The following is a 23,759-nucleotide window of genomic DNA, read 5'->3' on the forward strand; positions in this document are numbered from 1 at the left end:
TTGCTTATACTGATGCCAATGATGGGGCACTATTCCCCCCCTGAGACCAATGACGGAGCACTATTTCATAGCAAGAATGGGGCACTATTATTCCCCCTAATACCAATGATGGGGCATTGTTTACTCCCACTGACGCCAGGACATTTTCTTCTCCTACTGGCCACAGTTCGGCCCCCCTGAATTTTGAAGGACTGTAAACTAGTCCTTTGTTCAGAAAGTTTGGAGACCCCTGCTTTAGAAAGTAGAAAAGCCTGTCAACTGCCAGCATGCTTCTATGAAGGACTCTAGTTATCTGTGTGGAAGCAGTGGTCTCTCTGCAGAGGTCCATCTGACTAACCTCTTGCTGAATCATACCTAAAACTATGCAAACCAGTAAAGCTCATGCCCACCGCTGGTTGGGGAGCTCTAGATCTGACTCAGCAGAGGGCATGTCAGACCTCTACATAGAACCACTGCTTCCATTCAGAGAGAAAGTGTCCTTCTCTGCAGCATAACGAAACTGGTATGTATACATGGAAACTGCTTTAAATAATTCTAAAGATTGCAGGCACGGGCTTTACAGTGCAGCAAGGTAGATTCCTGTGATTTTTATAGTATCTGCATATTCTGTTATATAGGTTAGGGGTGTATACTGCAGCTGCGGGATTAATTCATTAACTAGCACACATTTTTTTCTTCTAATACAATAGTAAGAGCACGGAGTGGGTAGTCATTTAATTATTAGGCTTTACAGTGCTTTCACATCACTGGCATTATATCAGTCTTGGCTGTACTAAAAGAAGCTAAGTGTTCTCAGAACTCAATGAGGCACAACAGTGACTTGTACTTTATCAGTCGACTTCAATCAGACAGAGCCTCAAAGCAAGCTTCTCTGATGTGCTGTCTCATTAGCTAATCCATAGTGTTCTGGGAATCCTTTGTCTTTTGTTAAATGTCCATTTGTAAAGCACATATTGTATTTATAGTAAAAATAATTTGATTAAAAACAAGTGAGCTTAAACTACAACAAAACTAACCTAAGACCTTTATAAACTACCTAAAAAAGATTTCCCCTCTACCTCCGTTCCCCTGACAACTGTAAAATTTCAGATTTCCACTCTTTGCTCCAATGGCAATGGTCATTATGGTAGAAAGTCAGATTAAAAGAGAAGTATGGGTTTGGGGTTTTTTCCCCCATCATACTTTCCTAGGTGAATGCAGCATCGGTCCGATGCTGCATCTGTCCCCCGGCACCTCTACACTGAGAACCAAGCGATCGAACACCGCCGATGGCTCAGTTCTCTCAGCTCCCCGAGCAGAGAGCTGCTGACTGCCAATCAGCAGCTACTCCACTCTGCTCCTCCACGCACACTGGAGCACTGAGCTGTGGAGGGGCGGGAAGCGGCCGTCTCAGGCTCTCGACAGCTCGCTGAGAGCCTGAGACAGGCATCAGTCCAGGCACCTGGCAGATCCCGACTTCCATTGTCACGATTAGGCGTTGCCTGGACTCATTCCAGCGGCGTCAGCAGAGAGTGGACTTCAGTTTGCTCTTTGCTGAAAACGGGTCACAGGAGTGCAAAACGGATTCCACTCCTGTGACCCAGAGGAGAAGTCCAGCCAAATGAGCTTAGACTGGACTTCTCCTTTTAAGGGGTGAGTTACTAAAGGGAAATAGAATGTCTACTTTGCAAAGCGCAGTTGCTCCAGAGCTTAGTCAATGAGGTAAACCTTCACTTTGCAAACAATACACAATCACATGCAAGGAAAAATGCATTTTTGCTTGCACATGATTGGATGATGGCAGTCAGCAGAGCTTCTGCTCATTTACTTGCCTTTAGTAAAACCACCCCAAAATGGGGACACAAAGCGCAAAAAAACCTGACAGGGGTAGACAATACTGAAACCAGTGATAAAAAAGTTGTGGCTGGAGATCTGTTTTAATTCTCATGTCATATTTTCATTATAATAAATCTTTCTCTGTTCGGCAGGCTCTCTCCCCCGTGGCACAGGCAATCGTAAAATTTGACTTTGTGGCAGATTCGGAAAAGTGAGTATGTGACATTTTCTGAGCAGTGATCCAGTGGCCATTTGCAATAGAATATATGATTATCTTAAATTGTGGTTAATATAAAACAGAATTGCCTTTAAGGGTAAGGGTAAGTCTACCGTTACAGAGTTCAATCCAAACAATGTACACTGCAGTAGCAGCCCCAGAGCCTATATGCTTTATAACCCTCACAATGGGGAGCAGTCATTGGTCAGCGTGGCCATGTGACTGTACTAATCAATCAGAATCTCTTGTGGGGCTTCTTCTTCTGGACCCGTGTCACAGAAGAGAGAAGAGATTCTTCTTGGTCAGCGTGGTTGCATGGGCACACTGACCAATGACCACTTGCCATTGTGAGCAATATGATGCAAACAGGCTCCCAGGCTGCTGGTGCATTGTACGGTGTATAGATTGCCTTCTGTAAAAGAAACTTAGTTTAACCACTTAAGGACCAGAAGGATTTGCCCCCTTAATGACCAGGCTATTTTTTGTGATTTAACTGACAATTGCGCGGTCGAGCGACGCTCTCCCCAAACAAAATTGATGTCCTTTTTTTCCCCACAATTAGAGCTTTCTTTTGGTGGTATTTAATCACCTCTGCATTTTTATTTTTTTTGCGCTATAAACAAAAAAAGAGTGACAATTTAGAAAAAAAACAATATTTTTTACTTTTTGCTATAATAAATATCCCCCCAAAAACTTTGAAAAAACAAATTTCTTCATCGGTTTAGGCCGATATATATTTTTCTACATATTTTTGGTAAAAAAAATCGCAATAAGCGTATATTGATTGGTTTGCGCAAAAGTTATAACATCTACAAAATAGGGGATCGATTTATGGCATTTTTATTATAATTTTTTTTTTTTACTAGTAATGACAGTGATCAGCGATTTTTAGCGGGACTGCGACATTGCGGCGGACATATCAGACACTTTTGACACTTTTTTGGGACCATTGACATTTATACAGCGATCAGGGCTAAAAATAGCCACTGATTACTGTATAAATGTCACTGGCAGGGAAGGGGTTAACACTAGGGGGCGATCAAGGGGTTAAATGTGTTCCCTCGTGTGTGTTCTAACTGTGGGGGGAAGGGACTGCCTGGAGGAGGAGACCGATCGCTGTTCCTAATCTTTAGGAGCAGCAGATCTGTCTCTCCTCCCCTGACAGAATGGAGATCTGTCTGTTTACATTGACAAATTTCCGCTCTGTCTCTGTCAGGAGCGATCGCGGGTGGCTGGCGGGCATCAGCTCCTAAAGTGGCCAACGTACCATGATGGCAATTCGCCCAGGAGAGCCAAACTGTAGCAGTATAACTGCGGCGGCTGGTCCTTACGTGGTTAATGTAACCGCTTTTTGAGAAATGAAAGTGGAATCAAGCCCAAAACCAAAAATGTAGTACAATTCCAAATTGGGACTCTCTAAGATGCTCTTTTTATACCCAATCATGTTACTTATCTGTTGCCAATTGACCTAATTAGTTGCATAATGTTCCTCCAGCTCTTCCTTGTTAGTACCGTTTACTTTGCCAGCTTTTTGCTGCCCTGTCCCAACTTTTTTGAGATGGATTGATGTCATCAATTTCAAAATTACCTTATTTTTTTCTTAAAATGGCACATTTTCTCAGTTTAAACACTTGATATGTTATTTATTTTCTATTGTGAATAAAATATCGGTTTATGGGATTTGCAAATCATGGCATTCTATTGTTATGTAGATCTTACACGTCCCAACTTTTTTGGAATTGGGGTTCTATATATACATAATTGTAAATGTTATTAGCAACTCTTTTATGTAACATACGGTATATACAGTATATAACATGCAGATCTTTCTGTGGGGTATATGAGAAGATTATTGTTAAAAAAAGCTTCTACAAGCTGTATGATGCCAACATTTACCTGTGAGCTGCACTTTCCAAGGTAGAAAGTGTTTTTTTTCATCAATGACCTGTATTGCCATTGCAATGCAGCTTAAATAGAAGTGATGAGCAAACTCTACAGGATGTATCCAGTGACTCAAATTTTGCATCAGCTTGGTGTTTAGTTAATAAAGACTAGTCTGATGCACAGGGCCGTCTTTACTATTGATTGGGCCCTGGGCAGACATTTTCTTAGCCCCCCCCCCCATGCAATTTTGTGTTTCACCTGCTCTGAGACATACAATAGCAGCTAGACTCAAAATCAGTTTACTAAATCAGATCAGGCAATGATTGCGATTGGTTGCTAGAGATTACAGCATATCATTACCGCTCATTGACTGGCTGCTAGAGGTCACAGCACAGATTATGCATCACTGATTTAGTTGCTAGAGGTTACAGCACATGACCTCTGCTTGTTAATTGGTTTCTAGAGATTACTGTACATCAATACTGCTCACTAATTGGTTGCTAGAGGTTACTGCACTTTAGTACTGCTTACTGATTGATGGCTAGACTGTACTCTGCATGATATACATATGAATGCCGCCTCCTATTTACAAATCAATGCAGACGGTCCAATGCTATTAACATATTAATGCTGCTGCTATTTACATGGCAATGCAGGTTTTTTTCATGTAAACACGGTGTCTGCAGGTGAGTCAACTGTATATAACAATAGGGCAGAGCTGGGCAGCATTAGTAACAGAACTTCACACTGAGATATCAGGGCACAGGACTAAAATTTCAAGGGTCAAAGGAATTTAAATTGGGATAGTTGGCAAGTATGAGGCAGCTGCTTTGGGCCCCAAAACAATGACGGGGCCCAGGGCAGTTGCCCCTTTTGCCCTGCCTTAAAAACGGCCCCGCTGATGCGGACTGTAGCCATCAACCCAGCTTTTTGGCACCCTTCAGTGGGGAGGGGGGAGCAGAAACCTGTCTAATCCAGGTATTTGCTCCCACTTCTGGTGCCGCAGTATCCGCGTATATATCTACGCCTTGTCCGGCCCCTCCTCCGTCCCCGCTGCTGTCTTCTGGGAGTCACACAAGTCCCAGAAGACAGCAGGAGCCAGGCGGATCGCGCAGCATGACTTGCGCATGCGCAGTAGGGAACCAGACTTCACTTCCTGATTCCCTTACCGAAGATGGCGGTGCCTCCACCCAAGAGATCGGCTTTGGGTGCTGACATCGCAGGCGCCCTGGACAGGTAAGTGTCCATATTTTATATTTTTAAAAAAAAAAGTTGGTGGAACTCCGCTTTAATGATAGAACCCTTACTTGTCCTGGAGTTCAGCGATGTCGGCACTGCAGCTGATGTTTCCATCAGCTGTCAGGTGCATGCCGCCGCCATTGCAGGTAAGGGGATCCAGCAGTGTAGCCTTAGGGCTTCATGCCGGGAACCCTACTGCGCATGCGCGAAGCTCCACTCCTCTTTTCTACTGGCCTGGTGACAGGGGGAAGAGGAGGGAGCCGAGCCATGACGTCAATATCTGCGGCTAAAGCTCCCGGAAGTGGGAACAGGATACCTGTCAAAGACAGGTATCCTGTCCCCCCTCCCCCCCAAAGGTGCCAATTATGGCACAGGAGGGGGGGAGGAAACAAAAGAGCGGAAGTTCCACTTTTGGGTGGAATTCCGCTTTAAGGAAAGAGAGCCACATTGAATAAGTAGATCTTGCCCGAAGTGCAAAGTCCAAATAAATGGTCTGCCATTGCTGACCGCCTGCTGAGTAGAGATGGCCGAACACCCCCCCCCCTTCGGGTCTGGTATGGATTTTAAAGGAGAAGTCCAGCCAAAGCTTGTTTGGCTGGGCTTCTCCTATGGATCACAGGAGTGCAATTCGTTATGACTGAAGTCCGCTCTCTGCTGATGTCACAGAAATCAGTCCAGGCACCGCATCATCACGACAATGGAAGTCTGGATCCGGGTGCCTGGACTGACACCCATTTCAGCCTCTCAGCAAGCCGATGGAAGCCTGAGACGTCCAGCTCCGCCCCCTCCATAGTTCAGCGCTCCAATGAGCACGGAGGGAAATGAGCAGAGAGCTGTGACTGACAGTCTACAGCTTTCTACTCGTGGAGCTCTGAAAACCGAGTGATTGGCGGTGTTCGATTGCTCGGTTCTCAGTGCAGAGGCACTGGGGAGCAGATGCAACATCGGACCAATGCTGCATCCACCTAGGTAAGTATGAATAGGAAAAAAAAAAGAAACCCATACTTCTCTTTTAAGGGGAATTCCACGCCAAAATGTAAAATAAAACAAAACAGGATGGGCCCACCCCCCCCCCCCCCACCCCCAAAATCCATACCAGGCCCTTATCCGACCACTCAGCCTGGTAGGTCAGGAAAGGGGGGTAGGGACGAGCGAGCGGGACAAGGGCCTCTTCCTGATATCCCTGGGGGGGTGTTTGCGGGGGTCTGCGGGCAGGAGGTTATCGGAACCTGGAAGCTCCCAGATCCCGCCCCCTCTATGTGAATGAGTATGGGGTATCCATTCACCAAAATAGTGTAAAAATAAATAAAAACAGGAGGCAGTTTTTGACAATTCCTTAAAAATTAAATAACAGCGTAGATCCATTGTCAATCACGCCGCCACCACCGCTAACCGCTGGTGGCGTTGGCTTCTGCATCGGGGGGCATCATTTTTTTTATTTTCTAATAAAGGAATTGTCAAAAACTGTTTCTGTGTTTTTATTACTTTTTGACACCTTTTTTGTGAATGGGTAGGGGTACTGTGTACCCCATACTCATTCACATGGCCACGATCTGGGGGGCCCTTTGTTAAATGGGGTTTGAGATTCCGAAAAGCCCCCCACCCACAGTCCCCCACAACCACCGCCCAGGGATGTCGGGAAGAGGCCCTTGTCCCCATCAAAATAGGGACAAGGTGCTTAGGGGTGGGTGCTCCCCCCCCTTCCTGGCCTGTCAGGCTGCATGCTCGGATTAGGGTCTGGTATGGATTTTGGGGTGGGGGACCCCCACGTCATTTTTTTTTTTCATTGTTTTATTTCCGGCAATTTTATTATTTTTTTTTTTTTATTCAGCTGTCAGCGGGGAAGCCCATTGACTGCTGATGACTCATCGATTATTAAGGATTTCCAGCCAGCTTTCCAGCCCCGCTCCTTAACAAACTGCTATTCACTGCGCCCAATCAGGGCTTAGAATGCACTTTGCAACACACAGCGCATTGCAGGGCGTTGGGCAGCATCCATCGAATGCTCTGCAAATTCAGGTGTTCACCGAATAGGCAATGTTCGGGCCGAACTTTTGCTCAGCCCCAACCGTTCGCCCAACTCTACTGCTGTGTAGGGTTGCCACCTCATTCCTTTAAACCCGAACACATATTGATTAAACAGGTTCTCTGGCTGATTAAGGTGGTAATTAAACTCACTTGGTGCCTTATTCATATGGGTTTGGGTTTAAAGGGATGAGGTGGAAACCCTACTGCTGAGCTAGTTCCCTGGCTGTTACACTCACCCCTAGCTGCAGGTATGCTGTGAGTCTGAAGTCCTTACCTGCATCCTCTAGGTAGCTATCAGGTAGTCAGCATAAGGCCCCTTTCACACGGGCGACTGTTCTGCCGCTGTTAAAAGCATGTTTTGTTATTTTGAAATTCAGAGAATCCTGGCGCAGCGTTTACTTGCAGGTGTACATTGCGATTAGCTGCGTTTACGTGCGTTTACATGCGGCTGCGTTTTAGAACATACTTGCCATTTCTGATGTGCTGCCTGTTTTTGTTTCTTTGTTGCCGCTGCTATCTGCAGGAGAAATAGTACACTGCGATTACCTGCGATTATGTGCAGATAGCTGTGCTAAATCGTTCCTGGGCACAGTCAACTTTATTTTTTCTATCTGCACAAAACTGCATGTAACGAAACCGTCGCTAAATGCAGTGTGTGAATGAGGCCATAGGAAAGCATTGTGTGCGTTTAGGTGCGGTAGATAACTTCATCTGTCCGCAGCTAAAAGCACAATTCTATCCGCCCGTGTGAAAGGGGCCTAACAGTCAGGTAATCTGCCTCTGCTGAGTGATAGGTCAGCAATGGAAACTTCCAGGTTTTCTCACATGGGTTTCCTTTAAATGTTGGCAGCGTACGGGCTATTACAAGGCGTCTTCTTTTTCTTTAAATAAAGAAACATGTGTCCTTTAAGCTAATAAAGTGTTTAAAAAAGCAATATTGCTGGGTGAGTTTAAAAATAACCCTGATTTGCACTAATGAGCCCAAATTACTATGAGCTTGCAGCTGTTTTGTAAATTCTTTCTTTGATTGTTAGAATTACCACTGCGGCAGTTTAAAGCAAGCCCCTGAGGAGGTCTATTAGATGTGCACCTCTTTGAAGGGAAAAATATAGAGAACGCAATGTTTTATCCGCTGAAAACTTAAAGCGGTATTAAATGCAAAACCAAAAATGGTTTATATTGCAGTTCACCAATATTTACTGCAGTTGCGATGGCTGCATTCATTTTCTTTTTTTTTTTTTTTTTAGGCTTTTTTTCCTTTATTTTCACTTGGTAAACTTGACAGTAAATCTGTCATTTTTCTACTTTCAATAACAGACTAAGCTGTCCAGCAAAAGTAGAAGTTACAGGGTTAAAATAACTTACCATAACAATGGGGGGATTACAATGAACAGCTTTTATTCATTTATGTAAAACCTTTATCCCAAAAGGAAAAAACTGTTTGCTTTAACTGTTTAAGAAGTGTTAAATGGAGTTCAACTTCAAATTGTTATTTGAGTCCTTAATCCACAATTGCAACACCCTAAGACAGTAAGTGTGTTACTGGTCAAAAACGAAGGAAAAAAGTATAAAAGAATTAAAACAAATACAGCCATCTTATTTAAAGATTGGCAAGCTGCAATATTTAATATAGTTATGCATTCTTAAAAAAAATACATAAGTCTACTTTAAATAGTACATCAATCTCACACTTACACTCCCCTTTGCACCTAAGGGCACTTTGACACTCACATCGCCTGGGTGTCGGCGGTTACCGGCACTTTTCGGCCGCTAGCGGGGCACTTTTAACCCCCGCTAGTGGCCGAAAAAGGGTTAAAAGCCCCAGCAGAGATGCTTTAGGAGCGGTGCCTCAAAGAAGCTGCTTGCAGGACTTTTTTTTTATGTCCTGCCAGAGCACCACTCCAGTGTGAAAGCCCTCGGGCTTTCACATTGGAGTGACAGGAGAGGTACTTTACAGGCGCTATTTTTAGCGCTATAGCGTCTGTAAAGCACCTCCGTGTGAAAGGGTAAAATAAATTTTATTGCCTAACCACAATTTTACAACTGTGACATGGGTTAGTACAACCATACTTATCATCACATCTACTTTGTGCATCCAGGTGGATTATACCTTGGTTTTTTTTAGGACAAATTGGGCTTTCAATTGGTGGTAAATAGTAATGGCTATCTCCTGATTTTTTCTTATTATTATTATCAAAGAAAAACTGGACCAAAATAGTAAAAAAAAAAATCTTTTTTATTGTTTTTATTTAGCTGTATATTTTTTCTGCTACTACCATAACCTACCACCAAAGAACAAGCAAAAATAAATTCTGCTCACAACGATCACAGCGATACTACATATGTGTATGTTAATTGTTGTTTGTACCCGTAGTACAGCCCAGAAACAATAGTGCGCATTTTGCTTTTTTTTTAATCCTACCTAAAACACACTGATACTAACTGACACTTATATTCATTTAAAAAATGCTTTAAAAAAAAAAAAAAAAAAAACCTGATCAAAATATACTGACCCTGACTTTGACCCAAAACACTAACCCAGGCACTGAACTTTTTTTTTTACACACAGTTTTGTTTATTTCTTTCTCTCTGCAAGGAGAGAGATACAATGTATTTCTCCCCTCCATTCAGAGAGAATGAAAACATGGGGGTGGGCTTCACAGTGACTGATCACTGTGATAACCAATCAGAGGCTCTCACAGCAATCAGGTGACCCAGAACCAGCAGTTAGTACAGGACCTGAGGCTCTCGGTGAGACCCTGGTGTCTGTGCTGGCACAAAGACAGATACACATACAGTATATGCAGCCCCATGGAAAAAAAGCCCACTCCAGTGAGGCCGCATTTATGTGTACTGTCGGCGGAAAAGGGTTAAAGTAGTTGTAAAGGCACAAGGTTTTTTACCTTCATGCATTCTATGCATGATGGTAAAAAACATTCTGTGTGCAGCAGCCTCCCCAGCCCCCCTAATGCTTACCTGTGCCCCCTCTCAATCCAGCGATGTCCACAAGAGCCTTGCCTCTCCCGGGACTCGCACTGCCGATTTGGCTTTTGGCAGCGGCGGGAGCCATTGGCTCCCGCTGCTGTCAATCACAGCCAATGAGCCAATCAGGAGGGGGAGGGGCCGCACCACGGCTCCGTGTGTGAATGGACACACAGAGCTGCTGATCGGGAGCGTGCCTGCTTGGGTGACCTCATTGAAAGCTGCTTGCTGTGGAGGCACCTGGCAGGAGGGAGGAGCCAGGAGGGCCAGCGAGGGACCCAAGAAGAGGAGGACTTCTATCTGTGCTAAACAGTACAGATAGACAAATCTTTTGATATGGTTGTGACTGTCACATCACTGGCAGTCAAAATACCCAATCAGTGGCTGCATCTAATTAGATGCATTTGCTGTTCCACCAACAGTCCACCAACCCATTAGTCGAAGGGTGTTGGGTAGAGTGGGCCACCCACTGACCAAATTTTGAATGGTGTTTTAGGAACCAGACAAATATCACCCAATGTATAGTCAGTGTCCCTGCTGGACTGGGAAAGCTGCTTTTTCTTGGCTCCTGGGCTTGGAGATCACAGAGAAGATATTAATTGGACAAGTCAGAAAACACTGATCACTATTGTTTCCTTCAAGAGAATCCAGGTGTGTCTGCATGACCTCTTTTTACTTCATAGAATAACAATGAACACTAGGATGTCTTGAGCACTTATGTTTGTTCTGGACCTAAATACATCTTCAGATGGTATGGTCCTGCAGCATGTCTGATGTTTATGGCAAGTTTAAGTCTCTGATCTATGGAATACTGTGCATATGAGCCCGTGAATTTGTCCTAGACTTCTTGTATATATGATATGACAAGACTCCTTCCTAATTTTCCATATGTCTTCTTTTACTGTATTTCTTTTTACAGAGAAATCTCATTGCAGCGTGGAACTACAGTCCACATTTTGAAGCAAATAGACAAAAACTGGCTTCTGGTAGAACAAAAAGGGCGACGAGGCCTGTTCCCCGAGAGCTATGTCAAGGTCTGTTACCACACTTGCTGAAGGCATTACGGATATGATTATTCTTGGCCTTATGAATCAAAAGGTTCTAAAATGAAAGTGTCTGTGTTACCTTTAGCAACTAATCAAATTGCAGCTGTCATTGTAAAATTTGGAGTATACTGAAAGGACAACACAGACACTTGTCTAGTGATCAGGTCATGGTGGCTATTGCAGTGTTTTGCGACTATTTAGAGTGTAATACAATTGTATTGTGATTTTGTCATCTTTTTTTGTTGATAGAATTAAGCATTCTAGAATTATAACATAATTATTATGTGCAGTGGTCGGGTTGTGTTGTGGAGTACAGTGTTTTGTGCCCATATAAGAGGTATTATATTTGTTTTACTAGAATATTCACTGGTTAGGTCACTGTCAAGACCTGGATCTTCTACTGGTGGGACTGTGGTTGCCTTGGCGGAGAGTTGTAATTCTAGTGTCCATCAACGGGTGTCTCCTAGCAGCCAGCAGACCCCAGTAATCAGTTTCCACCTGATGCTGGCTGCTGGGAGGGTATTTAGGTCCTCCCCTACTAAGTGCCTCTCACTCCAGTGCTTTGCTTGCTGCCAGATACTGCTAGCTGTTATCCTGTTCCTGCTCCTGTCCTGTTCGTTGCTGCCTTGTACCTGCTCTCTCTTGTTCCTGATCCCAGTTTTGATCCCCCTGTTTGTTATTAGTCCGGTATTCTATCACTGGGTTTTTTGATTCACTTAAATTTTCATGTTTGCTGTGTTCTGGTGTTTGGAAGGATTTTGTTTCACTGTAAATTTATCTCACTTAAAAACATACTATACACAGTCTGGTCCAATTTTACTGAGTGTACCCTCGCAGATTTGTCCATCTCTGCTGCTGATTCCTGACAGTCACATTGGGGAGTGTCTTGTGTCCATATAGAATGTAAATGAATTGCATAATGATCTTGCTGTACTCTTCATTTATAGAATATAGTATTCTGTAATTGTAAAATAATTGCACTGTGATGATATCCAGTGGTCAGCTCATGTTGAGTAGTGTAGTGATTTGTGTTTATATAGAGTTTAATAGAATTGTATTATGATCTTGTCATAATCATGTTTAGAGACTTAACCTGGGTTCTGTGGAGCCCTAGAGTATCTCCATATGTTGCTAAGGGTTCCTTGAGCAGTAGTAGATTGAGCTCCTGCCTGATGGTCCTGCAAAATTTTGGCACCAAGGTCACTTAGCAAAGCCATCGTCATTTGACCAGTGGAACTTCTCCTTTTTAAATCTCAAACACCACTGACACCAATGCTATCTGTAAAAGGCATTCTTTCCTTTTTCCACCACTGTATGGGACTAAATAGACTGACTACCACTATAATGGGCATTCTTTCTACAGACGACCATTGTTGGGGTGTCCTTCTCCTGACAACCAATGTGGTTTGGATGATGAACAACGATCTGCAGATGTAATTTTTAATATTGGTTCCCTGACACTTGAACACTATATCAAGCGTTCCTCCATGGTAGAAAAAAAAGAGTTGAAAATGGTGGATTTCAGCATTCTAGATTTTGTGATATACTTGTATTGTTATAATGTGCATTGGTCAGGTCACATTGACTAGTACATTGTTTTGTGCCCATACAGCATCTTAATAGAACGTATTAGGAGTTTATTTTATTCTGTCTTTATAGAATAGAGTATTCTAGAATTGTATTATAATTGTGTCGCGCAACCCCTAACACCTGACACCTGACCCTGTCAAACCCCTAAGCCCCTACAATGGGATGTCATCACTCAAGTGGGCTTAGGGCAGCCTACAGTTCTAATCGGGTCATATTTAGAGGTGCTGTAGATTCCCTGACACACCTTAAGATATTGCAATATATTAATTTTCTGCGTGTATGTACAGAGTGCTACATGCAATTTATTATCCAGTTTTCTATAGCGTATTGTCTTTATATCCTATAACCAAACAATCAGCTAAGTGTGATCCTTCTAGTATTAAGGCAACAGCCATTGTATGCTTGTTCCTGCAGGTTATCTCCCCTGATCAGCATGATGGAGCGGACACTCCCCAGCTCTCAGCGATTGCTCTGTATGACTTCAAGGCTGACTCTGACGTAGAGCTACCACTACGTAAAGTAAGGGAAAGGCAATGTTATTACACCTGGGTTAATATATTTCTCAGTCTTTCTCTCTCTCTCTCTCTCTCTCTCTCTCTCTGCAAACAAATAAAATCCCTAGCAACGACATTTCTTAAATGGCTATTTTCAAACAACCGTAAAATCTTCACCGTCAACCTGCCAAATATGATCTGTATGCTGACTTTTCTTCCATATATAGAATTATTTATTTTGATTGTAATTTTGGTGAATACACCTCCAAGTGAATCAACATTGGCAGCCATCACATAGTAGCACACAGTTCTCTTTGTATTTTAATGAGATGCATTCAAGTTTAGTACATGAAAGAGAACCAAAGTATGAAAAAAATGCAATTCAAGATTTTTATGCTATTTATGGTGGGCAAAGTTTCAGTGGAATTACAATAGCATAACGGTCTTCAGAGCAATTTCACGCATGTCGATGGTACTGGAAAATGGTGCTGGCTCAAATTAGTGTCAGGGGCTTACTCAGACATACACCATTTTGTTATGACTATGACCCGACTGACGTGTTTTATTAACCATTGCTATAATATCCCAATAACGAGCTACTTTACCTAAAAAAAAAATTACCTGAAATTATTAGATTTGCTGTCTGTTAAAGTAGAACTATAGACAAAATTTTTTTTTGCATTATTGATAGAGTAAGGGAGGGTAATAACCCCTGTCAGTTTATTTTTGCCATCTGTGTTCCATTGGGGAGATTTACCTTCACTTTCCTGTCCATTAGCCAAATCAGGAAATGAGAGGAAATCTCTGTAAATTAACGGAATCTCTTGCGGACCCCCAGGTCACCAGAACCAGAACTAGTGTCTTCTTGTCCCTATGTCCATGCTGCCCATCCATGATATGGTCTCACACGTTTGGACAAATCAACTTTCTAATTTGCTATTGTGTTTCTGTTCTGTCCTGAAGAAGCAACTTTAATCCACGAAACACATTGAATAGTGAAAGAAATGTTTGTCATGGGCCTTAAATTCTTATTTGTGTAATATAGTAATATACTTTGAAAAACTAAACCTATGAAAATGTATTGGGCCAATTTTGGTGCTAAGCGTCCCTTCCTTCCTGTTTGCAACAGAGTGCTGTATTGCATGTATACACTTGCGGTATTTTGGGATCAGTTTGGATCCAAATAAAGCCACGTGAACAATAAACATTTGTATATGTTTTATAGCATTGCTGTCTCCAATGGTACCTGTAAAGTTCACATATTAGAAAAAATATATTTCCTTTTTTTTTTTTTTTAAATGTATTTATTGAGATGAAACATAATGTAAAACAGTACATATACAGTTAAAATGACAAGAGGTTAAGGTTTACCAATAATATATACAAAGAGAAATGGTGTAATGAGTCATCTCAGGTATATTTACGCTATATTAGAGTTGAAGGTAGGGAGACAGAAGAAGAATGGAAAGGTAGGAAAGAAAGACATAGTAACAGTAGAGAGGGAAGAAGAGGAGGGAGGGTGCCGAGATAAACCAGAAATCGGTGACCCTATTTGTCACTATATGTAGCTTAAAGGAGAAGTCTAGCCTGAGCTTTTTAGGCTGGGCTTCTCCTCTGGGTCACAGGAGTGCAATTCGTTTTGCACTCCTATGACCCGTTTTCAGTGGAGAGCGGACTGAAGTCTGCTCTCCGCGGACCTCACTGCTATCAGTCGAGGCAGCTCATCATCCCAACTTTCCAAGTCTGGATCCGCCAGCTGCCTTAACTGATGGCAGTCTCAGCGTCTCAGGGAGCCGCTGAGACAGCCGCTCCCCGCTCCTCCACAGCTCATCACTCCAATGAGCATGGAGGAGCAGAGCAGTAGCGATGCTGACTGACAGTCAGCATCACTCTGCTCGAGAAGGAGTGAGAACCGAGCCATCGGTGGTGTTCGGTGGCTCGGTTCTCAGTGCAGAGATGGCGGGGGACAGCTGCAGCATTGGTCTGATGCTGCATCCACCTACTGTAGGTAAGTATGATTAGCCAAAAAAAAAACATACTTCTCTTTTAACAACACAATTAAAAGTGATATACGACTATAAGTAGCCAAAGCATAGACTGAGCAACCGAGCGAGATAAGCTCTAAGCTGAGGATATAATCTCTGTATATTGAGGGTAGGACTTGAACGTCAGCCAACATGCCCACCTTTCAGTGAAGGTTGCTTGGATATTATGGAGCTCTAAGGGGAGATCCTCCATGTTGTAGGTATAGTCAAGCTTTTGCAACCATAATTTCAAGGTAGGTATTTGTTGTTTTTTTTACAGAATAGAGCTATATATTTCTAAGGCTGGATTCACACCAGTCCGGTGCGAATTCCAGCTCCGTTCTCTGTGCGAAGAGAAAAAGCAGCTGTTCAGCGCTTCCTCTCCGTTGTAGCTGCGAATCAGCTGAGCAGGGAGAGGGGGAGGTGTAGTGAGGAGGGGAGAGAATGCCTGTTCACAACAGATGCAGAAACAGAAATCATATGCGCTCCCATAGAAGAATATGTGCATGGAATTCGCACCGCACTTCCTAGAAAACGCACATTTTTTTGGGCAATGCGGAGTGCGAATGCAATGCACATATGTGAACCAGACTGATTGAAAGTAATAGATTTTACATTGTTCTGCAAATTGAATGCTGTGTAATTCGCAGATCCAATTCGCATGGGTGTGAACCCAGCCTGAAGGTAATGCCATGGCTTGATGCACCTGCCACATCTCTAAGCTTAAAATCCCCAAACACTATTATTTTCCCTGTAGTTAGATAAAATGCCTATCCCAGTTGCTTCTCTACCTAAAATCCCTGATTTTCACATTTTGTCCCATCTTCTCAGGAAAAGTAATTTAGATACACAGGTTATAGTGATGGTGACAGAAGGGTGTGTTTTATACATATAGACTGTACGTTCCCCTAGGGGCCAAGAGGCAACTGCAATCTCTGTTACTTCTGGTTCCCATGCCTCGGTCTTAAAGTGTTCCTGCACCCTTAATCGTTACCTTTCATCTACTTGTCATAAAGGTAGGTGAAGTACTCCTAGACTTGTTATAAAGGTAGGTGAAGTACTCCTAGACTTGTTATAAAGGTAGGTGAAGTACTCCTAGACTTGTTATAAAGGTAGGTGAAGTACTCCTAGACTTGTTATAAAGGTAAGTGAAGTACTTCTAGACTTTAGGTGATCAATCATGTCATCCTTAGCAGGCCCAGATGAGCCAGGGTCCAGGCATGCTACCCTTGGAACAAAGCTAACTATTACCAACTGAAAAATTCCAAGAAACAATAGCAAACTTATAGGCCTACGTGACAAGAAATCTTTTATTTAAAACCACATTAAACCAGAATTAGACAAGGATATAATCAATTTAGAAGCCATAATGACCAATCTAACCCTGAATCAGTATGCATCATTGCAAGTAAATAAATAATTAATGTGCATTGTGCCAAAATGGATTTAAGGGGGAAGAAGCTAGGACACATTGAGCATATAAGTGTACACAGGGAAAGTGGTAGCATGACAGAAGAATAAATAGGGCTACTTACTGGAGCAGGGAGCTAGAGGGAGGATGCTGATGGACCATGCAGGCTCTACATGTGGTGGGGGCTTCCTCAGGAAAGCTGGCAATGGTAATGGACAGGACATGCAAAGTCGCTTCTGCTAACAAAAAAAAAAAAAAAAAATCACTCAACACTTTTGTCATTAAAGTTACGCTTTTATTTCAAAGCAAATAACATTCCAAAGTATCTGGAACCTGGAAACAGGGGGAGTACCCACATTTGAAATACTTAGAGCAAGCTTACCTGTAGGTAAAAATGACCTACTACCACTTTAAGTAACTGAAGGATTCGTATACTTATCTGAAGAGAGCATGAAATTGAAGCAAATGTTATTGCCATGGATACATAAACATGAAAAAATACCACGGGTTTATCACTAGGAGGATGACAGTCAAAACATGACACACCAACTCAGCCTTGATGGAACATTCCAGAAATGTAGGTAGAAGAATGGACAATGAGGAGGAGAGGTGCTGAAAGTGCTGATCGCCGGGGGAGTGTGATTCTGAGGGAGTGACAAGGCTGGTGTAAATGCTAAAATAACTAAATGTTTGATTAAAAAAAATCAGTTACAGACAGGCAACTAAGGACCATGATAATGAAAGATCCTGTTGTTTCTGTTTGTTAATAAATCACATACAAGATAGAAAATAATGTTCATTTACAAAATATTTTCTACACACACTTTGCATTCCATATGCACAACCCAGCAGCGGTGTTTTGCGTCCGTTTGTCCTTTTTTTGTAGAATGACCACAGTAGTCAACCTTTCTGAAATAAGAACTGTCTGTTTTTCCATTGCAACCTGTCCGTGATGTTGATGGTGTTTTGCTGTCAGAAAGGTACAGGGTCACTGACTATATCTTATCTGATGGCCTATGGCAGTTTCAGTGCCGTGATGTGAATGCTGAGTATGGACTTAGCACTTCTGTGCTGATACTTCATTATCTGATTTGAATCCTATTTACCATAAGGGAGTGGACATTGGACTTACTATATATGAAAATATTGTCAATGATTGATAATGTTTACTGCCTTGGGGCACTGTGCAGTCAGTTGTAGACTCTTTTACTGGCTTATCTGGAAATGGTAATGGTCTTGGAGTGGGTGCCTATACCAACTTATCAGGCCCTTGGGACACTATTCCTTCTATTGATACAAGGCATAGTTCCTGTCACTGATCCCAATAGGGTACTATTTCTACCACTGACCTCAAACTACGGGGCACTATTCCTCCCACTGACACCAATGATGGGGCACTATTCTTCCCACTGACACCAATGATGGGGCACTATTCCTCCCACTGACACCAACTGCAGTGCCCTTTTCTTCACAACGACATCAATTTTTTTTTTTGGAAATTCTTTTTATTAAAGGTTTTCCACATAGAAAAAAAAACACATACAAACATAGAATATAATAAACATTCAGCACTACAGGCATACCCCACTTTTAAGTACACAATGGGGTTTATTTACTAAAGCTGGAAAGTGCAAAATCAGACTCACTTCTGCATAGAAACCAATGAGCTTCCAGGTTTTATTACCAAAGCTTAATTGAACAAGCTGGGGTTACAAGCTCATTGGTTTCTATGCAGCAGTGAGCCTGATTTTGCACTTTCCAGCTTTAGTAAATAAACCCCATTGTGTACTTAAAAGTGGGTTATGCCTGTACAATTTCCAGCACCAGTGTACAATGCAGCTCCCATATTTAATAATAACAGACATCAGAAATCTTTCCATATAAAAATCATAGCAAAGGGGAAAAAGAGCGGAAGGGGGAGGACACATACAATATACAGTCATTATATGCAGTATAATATCCTCCAATAGCCGTAGTAAAGGAGATTATAAATTCCCATCTAAGCTTACCCAAGCCTCCCCATCCGCCACATAGTTCAACTAATCACCAGGAGGCAATATGATGCAGTTGAATTGTCATCTATCCAGCCACCCCACACCTTTTTAAACTCATCAGGTACCCCTCTACTGAGATATGTAGCTTCATACAGCGGTAGAGCCTTGTTAATCAATGCCTTCCAGGCCATGAGGGTAGGAGCCAGCGGTTACTTCCACAATAAGCTAATCACTTTGCTAGCATAATACAGGAGCAATGTGAGCAGAGTATGGATCACATTTTTGGGTGCTAATGTGTCTACCAGGCCCAACAGACAAATTTCAATAGCAATTGTAGTTACCGACCTAACACAGTCCATCACACCCACCCAGAACCGCCGGATGTGCAACGACATCTATGATGGGGCATTATTCCTTCTCCTAATACCAACAATGGAGCAATATTCCTCTCACTGATCAGGCATTCTTTACTGTCATTGATACCAGGGCATTTTCTTTGCCCAGAGACTAGCCCCCTCCAAGTCTGAAGGACAGTAAATTGGCCATTTGTTCAGAAAGTTTGGAGACCCCTGAACTAGACTAAAGTCTATGCTTAGATCCAAGCAGTTTATCTACAATTTGTTAGTTTTACATCTGAATACAGACAATTTAATTCTGTTGTACGGTCTTCTGATCCTACCTGGTTGTGGAAGTCTACACCATTTAAGTCAGATTACCCCATGAACATTCGTGGGCAAATCCATGGGATTGCACTTTGCACACATGACCCAAAAAACATACCAAATACAACCAAATTTAACTAATGAAAACACAGAATACAGAAATTGGCATAAATTGCCCACAGCACTTTTATTGGTTTCAAAAATCAGACCATTTAGCAAATACAAAATAAATGCATTATATTCTCATATGACAAAAAGATAATGCTTAGCCATAACGACTCAAACAAACATAACTTTCAATTCATAATAAATTCCGCCTTTGATACAAAGGTGACGAACCACATAAAGTGCTTTGGATGACCTGGGGGGGGGGGGGGGGGGAGTAGCTCTTCTTGCTCAAACTGTTCAGCCAAAAGGCCAACCATCAGCCAAGGCCCCTTTAAATACCAATGCCCCAAGACACCTGGCCAGGTCCCTTGTACACCATTGGGCAGAAATGACCTGCCAAAGGTGCACCCACATTAATAAAGGGGGAGTGAACTTAGGCCAATACAGAAAGGCAAAACCAAGACAGGTGTGCACAAATAAATTGTGCCCACTCTGTTATATTAGCAGAGCTGAAGGGGGGGTTATGAAGTATAGGAACTTCTGAGAGGTCTCACAAGCCAAGCTGCTCTGTAGAGCAAGTATCACACAGCCTTATCTTCCTCCTCTAAGGCTCGGTTCACACTGGGGCAACACGACTTCAGCGCGACTTTGCACGGCGACTTCGACGCGACTTCGACGCGACTTCGACGCGACTTCGACGCGACTTTAGCAAATTACAAGGCGACTTGAAGTCGCCTGCATGACAGGCGACTTCGCCTGTGGCCAATCAGCTCTCTGGGAGGGAGGGGGGGAGGGAGGGGTTTTCCCTGCAAAGTCGCTTGACTTTACAGAGAGATCCGACTTGGAGGCGACTTCCATTGATTTCTATGGTACAGGTCGCCTACCAAGTCGGATCCAAGTAGTACAGGGAGTACGCTCTGAAGTCGGAGCGACTTCAGTAGTGTCATTTAAGACGCTCCCATTCACTCTCATGTGAATCTCTTTCTGGGGCGACTTGGGGCGACTTGAGGGGCGACAAGTCGGATCCCAAGTCGTCCCAGTGTGAACCGAGCCTAAAGCAAGGGTCTCCAAAGTTTCTAAACAAAAGGCGACTTTACTGTCCTTCTGACTTTAGAGGGGCCGGACTCCAAAATCATCCGGTTCAGCATTGACAGGCCAGTCTTTGATCCATCTATGGATGTACCTGCTTGAGAGAAGTCGATCTAATGAGATTATTTTGCTAATGAGAACATTTTCACTCGATCAGCGCATGTAACCGTCTTGCTGTCAGAATACAATAGCACAGCAGGGAGGATTTCACTATTTACCAGCTTGGGTGGGTGTGTCCATTTGTTTGTTTGTTTTTTTATTTTATCAACCTGCCAGCTGATCAAAACACAAAAACAATGCATCTATGGCCAGCTTTAGGCTTAGCAGTCAGTGGGATTAAAAAATATTACGTAATGCCCCATAATACCCCATCATTGCTATTGGTGGTAGGAATAGTGCCCCTCTGTATCAGGGCCCTTTCACACTGGGGCGGTTTGCAGGTGCTATTGCGCTAATAATAGCGCCTGCAAACCGACCCGAAAGTGCCGCTGCTGTCTCTCCAGTGTGAAAGCCCCGAGGGCTTTCACACTGGAGCGGTGCACTAGCAGGACGGGAAAAAAAGTCCTGCTAGCAGCATCTTCGGAGCGGTGAAGGAGCAGAGTGTATACCGCTCCTTCACCGCTCCTGCCCATTGAAATGGGACGGCGCGGCTATACCGCCGGCAAAGCGCCTCTGCAGAGGCGCTTTGCGGTGGTTTTTAACACTTTCTCGGCCGCTAGCGGGGGGTAAAACTGCCCCGCTAGAGGCCGAATACCGACGGTAAAGCGCCGCTTACAATAGCGGCGCTTTACCACCAACGCCGCCCCAGTGTGAAAGGGCCCTAAATGCCTCATTGGTGGTTTCAATGAGAGAAATAGTGAGTTATTAGAAGGAATGGTGCCCCATTGTTAGTGTGAGTGGGGTAATAGTGCCCCTTCGTTGATGTCAGTGGGAGAAATAATGCCCCATTGTTGGTATCCGTGAAAAAATGGTGTCGCATTAATGGTGTCAGTTGGAGGAATAATGGCTTGTATCAGTGGGAGGAATAGTGCACCATGGGCCTGATAAAGGCAAGCAAAGGGCCACACCTGGCCCTGCGGACCACAGTTTTGAGACCAGTGCTCTAAAAGCGCAATGTTGGTGGGGTACACAATTCAAAGATAACACCAATTACAAAGAAGGCAGCATTTTGCTTACAATAGCACATTTTGGTTTTAATATTAATCATGCGACATCTGATAGAAGTTTAGAGTTCACAATTTACCTCTCTACTGTGCAGTTTCAGAAACAAGCAGAGTTTGATAAAACTGAGTGTGGGCTTTCTAAATATAGTCAAATTGTGGGAAGAAGTTAGGTGGACTAGGTACATCCACCCAGGGGATAGTAGGTAAGTTTGTGAGAAAGGGTATTATTATTCACTTTTGAGCAGCATGGTCTCCTATTACAGCTGTGTAGACATCCTAGGGTATACTCCTGGGTATAAGCCCATGGAGCCTGCTTTTGCATAGAGATATAAAAATATGACTGTATGATAACCAGTTACTGAAATATTGGTGAATTTGGTGTTCAGTCACTGTAACCATCACCATATGTGTTTGGTATTGTTAGCTATGACTCAGAAACATATTACTAAAGTACAAACATACATTACATAACTGAATGTTTATTAAAGTTCTATGGCTTTCCAAGTGCAATGGCACAATATAGTCTACACACTCTGATTGAACTGAAAGAGGAATAGAATAGAAGAATACTTTTGTACTGACCTCTGTTTGCACAGTGAATTATGTGTTGTATGTGCTGAACTGTTTTTAGTGTAACATTGGTCAATGAATCAATACAGTCCATGCCAGAGTGGTTTTCAATGAGCCATTACATTTTTGACATTTTAGTTTAATAAAGAAACACTCCTATTCTCTAGTTTGATGCACAGTGTACAAGAAGTGGCTAAACAAATAAAATTAAGACATAAAGATACAGTAATCACAGTCCTAACTAGGGCACAATGTATGTTATGCCCTCATATGGTCACATGGTCATATTAGGTCAATGTCATTAAGGAAAGTCTGAAATTGCATCTTCCAGTCTCTGAAAAATGTGAGAGAAGCATTGCTTGAGTTTTGCATTCTACTGCTTGGAGGTCCCTATTAGGAAGATTCAATCTTTCTAACTGTCCTGCTTACCAATGTTAAGCCTAGTACACATGATCAGAAGATCATACGAAAAATACCACTTTCAAAGTGATCATACGAAAATCTGATCATTAGTACACAGCTTTCGAAAGCCCTTTTCGCCATCGCGATGGAACCGCTGGCGGAGGCCCTGCGCACCTCCCAACAGATCAAGGGCCTGCACGTTGGCTGGCTGGAGGAGAGGGTCGCCCTGTGTGTGGACGACCTCCTCCTTTTCCTCAACGATGCAGACTCCTCGCTCGAAGGAACACTGCAGATTCTGAACTCATTCTCCACGGTCACAGGCCTCAAGGTTAACTGGTCAAAGTTCCTTCTGTTCCCTATTGACCCTGCAGCTCGTACCACTACCCCCTCTGATATACCTCTACAATGGGTTGAAAGTTTCAACCTTGGGGTGGTAATCTCGAGACTTCAGATTTCTTACCCCTAAATCTTTCCCCAGTGGTTGAGGAGACACGGCTGAGACTGAAGGCGTGGGAGTCACTACCCTTATCATTGCTAGGTCAGATAAATCTGATAAAAATGAAAATCCTACCCAAATTTACCTACCTACTTCGCCAATCCCCGCAATTGATTCCCCCAGATACGGATGTACTTGTGCGCCCGTTCTTCCAGGGAGGACTGGCATGCCCTGACCTATATAAATATTTCCTGTCCACCCAGCTAGTTACAGAGGCTTGGTGGCTCACTCCCGACACGACAAACCCCGCTACCTTGGTTGAGGCGGCAGTGGTGAAATCGTTGCAAGCGCTGAAATTTCTACTTTTCCGTGGCCCTAGGGCCCCATACCCACTGAACCTCTCCATGCGCACCACGCTACCTGCATGGGGGGGCGGGCCTTAAAATTGAAAGATACTCAAAAAATGCATTCTCTCCAACTGCCCCCTTGTGGTTGAACCCCACCCTGGAGCATATTTACAAATTGCCCGAACCCCACGCTTGGACTAAATTTAACATTAAAACAGTGGACCAAGTAATATCCAATCAATCTCTGGCCCCACTCTC

The 23,759-nt window shown here is 43.2% G+C and overlaps 1 protein-coding gene across 9 annotated transcripts in view; it reads left to right on the forward strand.

Annotated features, from left to right (window-relative positions):
• The window catches only part of SORBS3 (sorbin and SH3 domain containing 3), a 90,092-nt gene that overhangs the window by 52,283 nt on the left and 14,050 nt on the right, over nucleotides 1–23,759 (forward strand). For all 9 annotated transcript variants that reach the window (XM_073622282.1, XM_073622288.1, XM_073622280.1 and 6 more), the window contains exons 10-12: nucleotides 1,968–2,026; nucleotides 11,085–11,199; nucleotides 13,216–13,320. In XM_073622282.1, the coding sequence (XP_073478383.1) occupies nucleotides 1,968–2,026; nucleotides 11,085–11,199; nucleotides 13,216–13,320 (279 nt within the window). The remainder of the gene's footprint in view (nucleotides 1–1,967; nucleotides 2,027–11,084; nucleotides 11,200–13,215; nucleotides 13,321–23,759) is intronic.

The sequence above is a fragment of the Aquarana catesbeiana genome, linkage group LG03 (genome assembly GCF_042186555.1).
Source record: "Aquarana catesbeiana isolate 2022-GZ linkage group LG03, ASM4218655v1, whole genome shotgun sequence".
Classification (NCBI taxonomy): domain Eukaryota; kingdom Metazoa; phylum Chordata; class Amphibia; order Anura; family Ranidae; genus Aquarana; species Aquarana catesbeiana.